At 52.3% G+C, this 5,957-nt stretch overlaps 1 protein-coding gene across 1 annotated transcript; it reads right to left on the reverse strand.

The window, feature by feature from the left end:
• Positions 1–2,751: 2,751 nt before the first annotated feature.
• On the reverse strand, positions 2,752–5,632 carry LOC125552091 (ABC transporter G family member 5-like). The gene has a single exon (XM_048715565.1). It carries the CDS (start codon positions 5,389–5,391, stop codon positions 3,001–3,003), a length of 2,391 nt encoding a protein of 796 aa, XP_048571522.1. The 5' UTR covers positions 5,392–5,632; the 3' UTR covers positions 2,752–3,000.
• Between the last annotated feature and the right edge of the window lie 325 nt (positions 5,633–5,957).

Consider the following 5,957-nt stretch of genomic DNA (forward strand, 5'->3'; position numbering starts at 1 on the left):
GCTTATCAATTGTTCGCTCCAAATTATCTGATCTGTATGAATGGTTACATTAGTGTAGAATATATCCAATGCCAATGTTTTTTTATCTCTGCATTGTTCTTGTAAGTACATGTTGTCCTTTATCAGTGTACTTATAATGACAGGTAGTTGTTCATGTACCATCACTCTGCAGCTTATTTTCCTTTGCCCTCCATTTTCTACACATCAGATCTATATTTACTCTTACCATAAGGTTGGTACTGAAGAAGTTTAGCTGTGCATTGCTCTTGGCTGTACCTTTTTCCTGTATCGCTGCACTTACATTTATAGCTACTTGGTTATGTAGCATCACTCTTCATCTTATCTTAAATATTCTCCATTTTTTCGTATATTATCACATCTATATTTACTCTTAACAAAATGTAGAATAAAGGCAATGCTTTTGAAGAAGATTCTGTGGTAAACTTCTTGAATTCCCCCCCCCCATCAGCATGGACAAGGCCTTTATAGAGCCTGTCTTCACCAATAATGTAAGTTTGTCCATCTCAAGCCTTCAAACTTTGTTGTATATATTTGGTTAGGCATGACTGCAACACCTGTTTATTTTTGGTGTTTGCATCAAATTGCTTGTTTAAAGTTTATTATATGTAGTTCATAAACAAAAGTTCGTCCTTTCTCAATTTAAGTTTTCAGTTGTACAACCAAGTTCCTTCTTCATACCATGTAAATTAAACTATACAGAGCAAGTGATCTGCATGTATGCTTCTATTCTTCATCTGTAATCCAGTGGTGTGGTGAACCTACCCACTACAGCACAATGTCATATTCTGCAATGTCTTAACTATGAAAAATGTCATATCATTCTACTATTATTTAAATCGTCTCTTTATTTGCCAATCTGAAATGGTATAAATTGACAGCACACTAACCATTGATACTTATGAGTTCTTGATCTGTAATCCAGTGATGTCGTGAAGCTGCCAACTCCTTCACAATGTCATTTCCTGCCATGTCTTGACCTGAACAATACCATATTGTGTTAATGCAAATTTAAACTGTGTCATTTTATTCGTCAGTAAGAAATGTGATGAATTGTCAGCACTGATACTTTGTTGGAAATATGCCCTAGAGGCAATAATAAAATGATTATTATTATATTTCCTTGTTCATGATAATTGTCTATTGTTCATGCTATAATTATGTTATCCGGAAATCATAATACATGTGTGAATACATAGACCATAACATGTTCCTAGTAAGCCTCTAGTTAACTAGCTCGTTGATCAATAGATAGTCACGGTTTCCTGACTATGGACATTGGATGTCATTGATAACGGGATCACATCATCAGGAGAATGATGTGATGGACAAGACCCAATCCTAAGCATAGCACAAGATCGTGTAGTTCGTTTGCTAGAGCTTTTCCAGTGTCAAGTATCATTTCCTTAGACCATGAGATCGTGTAACTGCCGGATGCCGTAGGAGTAATTTGGGTGTACCAAACGTCACAACGTACCAACGCACACCGCTGCATGCATGCACGTGCCACACCCTACCTAGCTGCATGCACGAATCCACCGCCCGACAAAGAGTCGGTTTGACCTGTAAAAGATCTAGTACTCTAGATTAGACGCGGCCAAAGCGGCACCGATCAGGAGCGACAACGCTTCTAGGTTTAACGATCTAAGGGCATGTACAATGGTTGATAGGACAGTCTTATTTTAAATCTTGCATGTAATTTAGAGATGATAAAAAATATATTTACAATGAGTTATATCTTAGCCTTATCTTCAATAACTAGTTATTTCTTAAAATATGGTGAGACAAGTTGTGCTAAGAGATCATCTCTTGTCTTATCTTAAATAAGAAAAGACAAGCCTTTTCTTATGAGTTCTCTCTCCTCCACCTCACCATTTATCCTACATAGCACTCCTAAAATAGCACCATTGTACATGCCCTAAGCGGCATCGAGCCATCGAAGAAAATATACGCAGCCTGGTCAACGAGGTAGGGTGGCCCACACGTAACAGAATTTGCTAGACACATGCACAGAATCAGCAAGCATGTTCAGAAAATTTTCACCGAAAGCCTACAATCACCACAGAAATCTACACCCCAGGAGCCCAAAAAAATACACGTGCCTATACCCCATTAACCGTCGAGTCACTTTCATCCAAGTGGGTGAATCTAGGAGAGAAATCATCCCCGGAAATAGGGGCTTGGGTATGGCATCCGACACTTGCTGCAGTATCTGTTCAGGTTCAAGAGAGTTGCACCGCCTCATTTACTCCAAGCAGCCCCTGCCAGCGAGAAAACAACCAACGATCAGCAAGAAAATAGGCATATCCATACGCGAACATAGCGGAACAACCCTGCTGCAACCATCCTTCCCGCGGGATTTGCTAGTAACATCCTCCAACAATGGAGAGGGGGTGAAACAATGCTCTAGGCGGCGGCGCTAGGGTTTCTGTGGGTGCCAACTTCATGATCTCATCCGCCGAGAATTTCATACATATGGCAACAGGAGCAACGGAGTAGCTACAACTACCAAGGGCTGCCAAGCGTGTTTGTTCCGTGTTTCCATGCATCATGTTGGTAGGATTTGGTTGCTAAGTCGAATTTCTGCTCACCAAACATATGTGTGCTTGTATGCGTCACATCAATACCTTTCCCATCGTTCTTCGTCATAGAGCACACTACGGCACAATCATATCATATACCCAAACAAAGTCGATACCTCTGCACTTAAGTTTCAAAAATATAGAGGCAAGATGGCGGGAAAATCATATTGTCGGACTACAGTTTCAAATTTCAACTTGCCATGATATCGTTACAGCTTAGAAACAAATTTACAGGCAGCAAACATCTCACTCCCCCATCTTAATCACACGTGGTTACGTAAAAATCGAAAAAAAAATGAACAAAGAAAAATTACAGAAGACTGAGAGACAGCCCCATCCCACATTGCTCGCGCCAGTAAAGCCGAGGGATCCAAGAAGATGATCCGCTCGATCACGCGGTCTACCTCCTCTTGTTCCTGCTCCCGAGCAGCAGCGAGATGTAGAAGAGGATGCGGAAGAGGAAGCCCCAGGCGACGGTGATCCAGAGGCAGTCCCACTTGGTGAGGTCGGTGACGGCCTGCTGCTTGAGGAAGTCCGGCCCGGTGGTGATGCACGTCGCCGTGCCGATGTTGATGCCGAGGGAGGAGCTCATGGCCCGCAGCACCCGCACCTTGATCGCCGGCGGCAGGACGGACAGCGGCGTGTTGTCGAACATCTGCACCCCGCGCACGAAGCACCGCCCGGGGTCGCTGAACTCGTTGATCATCACCGCCTCGTACGGGTACTTGACCAGCGACGCGTAGTGGAACCACAGCCAGTACTTGGGGATCCTGTCCCGGTTGATGAAGAAGCCGCTGAAGAGCAGGAAGTAGGCCAGCGTCGACACCACCACGGGGAACCCCAGCTGCACGTTGGTCACCACGCCCGACAGGAACGTCGCGAACCCGCTCCCGGCCCAGAACGACGCCAGCACGATCGCCACGAAGAAGAAGAACCCCTCGGCGCCGCCCGCCAGCCCCACCGCGAAGAACGTGGTCACCGCGAAGGCCAGGGAGAGGACGATGAGCGAGGGGAAGCCGACGATGGTGTGGGAGAGCACGTACGAGGACCGCCGGTACGCGTTGTACGCCGTCTCGCGGAGGAAGATGTAGCGCTCGTTGAGGAACACGGGCAGCGCGTCGGAGCAGGTGTAGAACATGGTGGACATGGCGATGGCGAAGAAGCCCAGCCGCTCCTCCACGCCCTTAGGCGAGTCGTCAAGGCGCCAGAAGATGGTCGCCAGGATGAACCCCGTGATGAGCACCGCGCCCAGGCGGATGACGAAGATCTCCGGCGTGCGCTTCGTGTTGAGGAACGCGCGACGGGTCAGCACCCCCATCTCGATCCAGAACGGGTTCGCGAACTTGGCCACCGCGGACGCCGGGGCGGACGACGGCGAGGGCACCGTGACATTGCCGTCGGTCGCGCCGGACACGAGCTTCCCGCGAGAGATGCTGGCGCTGATGGCCTCCTGAAGAGAGAGCGATGGCTTCCCGCCGTTCCCGTCGTCGGCGTGCTTCATCTTCGGGCCCATGCGCTTCTGCCACGACTTGTTGTGCTCGACGAGGTCGCAGGCCCCGTTCGGCATGGTCTCGAGCTCCCTGACGAGGTCCAGCGCGAACTCCGTCGGGTTCTCGTTGTCATGGATGGGCTTGCCGAAGTCCGAGAAGAAGGACGACAGCGAACCAGGAGGGCCGTAGTACACAGTCTGGCCGCGGGACAGGAACAGGAGGCGGTCGAGGAGGCCGAGGATGCGATAGCTCGGCTGGTGGATGGACATGACCACGACGCTGCCGCTCTGGGCTATGCGCTGCAGCACCTTCACCACCATGAAGGCGCTGGTGGAGTCGAGCCCGGAGGTGGGCTCGTCGAGGAACAGCACGATGGGATCGTGGATGATGTCCACTCCGATGGACACACGCCGGCGCTCGCCGCCCGACACGCCGCGGTGTCCCTCGTCGCCGATGATGGTGTTGGCCGCGTTGCGCAGGCCGAGCTGGTCGATGAGCGCCTGCACCCGCTTCTTCTTCTCCTTGGTGGGGAGGGAGCGCGGCAGGCGGAACTCGGCGGAGAACATGAGCGTCTCCTCCACGGTGAGCATCGGGTACAGGAGGTCGTCCTGCATCACGTACGCCGAGATGACCTTGAGCAGGTTGTTGTCCATGGACTCGCCGTTGAGCGTGACGGAGCCGTGGAGGCTCTCCTTCCTGATGCGGTTGGCGAGCGCGTCGATGAGCGTGCTCTTGCCGGACCCGCTGGCACCGAGCACCGCCATGATCTCGCCCTCCCGGGCCTCCCCGGAGATATTATCCAGCAGCGTCTTCATCCGCGGCGCCTCGGGCTCCGCGTCCCCGCGGCGGAACGGCAGCGCGGGCAGGCAGGGGCCCTTCTTCCTCTGCTTGACGCTGTACGTGAGGTCGGTGAACTTGAGCACGAACGGCAGCAGCGTGCCGTCGCCGACACCGACACCGACACCGGTGAGGCTGGTGTGCTCGCTCTCACTGCCGGTGGAGCCCGGCATGGAGGCTCCGAGCTCGATGGTGTAGTGGGACGGGGACGAGTTGGGCGACGAGGCGTCGCTGCGCGCGTCGTTGACGCGCTTGAGGAGCTGCGCCAGAGTGGAGGAGGACTGCTTGGTCGTGGGCGGGGACGGCTCCGGCGCCATCAAGGCGGTCTGCGGCTGGTGGTGGTGCTGGTAGTGGTGGTGGCCGCCGTGCAGGTGGAGGAGGCCGCTGCGCGGGATATCGTCGGCTTCCTCCATCGGCGACGCCCTCCGGTCGAAGAACGGCAGCTTGTCGACGAACCGCGACATCTTGCTCGGCTCAGCGCTCCCCGCGTATAAATCTAAGAATCTACGCACACTTTGCCGGGCCACCTCGCTGTGGCTGCCGCGGCGAGAGAGAGAGAGAAGGGGAGAGAGAGGTCGATGGAGCTGGTTGGACTCTATGGATCGTACCAGTAACCATTCTTATAGCTCCCCATTTGAGGAGTCAACCCGGGAGGAGCACGCAATCAGATGAGGTTGGCGAGCGAGGGGGGGATCGAGATTGGCGTCTTCGTGGGGCTTCTTGCTGTTTGTTGGATTCGGTTAAGTTGCCGCCGGAGGAATCTGAGCGGAAACCGGCCGCGGTAGCTTGGGTTTAGGAGGGGGTCAAGAAGGTGGTTGTGGTGGGTGGAGGGCTCTCGCGCTGTGCGCGCCCGCGCGCAAGAAATGGCGCCCAGGTGGTTAAGTGTAGCTCAGCCAAAGCTCACCAAATGGGTAGCTAACGCTGGCTGACACCGCTGGGGAGGTTGGGGGAGGCGGTGTTGGCCAGAGTCAGGAAATGTGGAGGCCGAATTTAAATCAAATGTCAGTCTTTTTGGACTGCCTCCTTGGAT

This window comes from Triticum urartu, chromosome 4 (genome assembly GCF_003073215.2).
Source record: "Triticum urartu cultivar G1812 chromosome 4, Tu2.1, whole genome shotgun sequence".
Classification (NCBI taxonomy): Eukaryota; Viridiplantae; Streptophyta; class Magnoliopsida; order Poales; family Poaceae; genus Triticum; species Triticum urartu.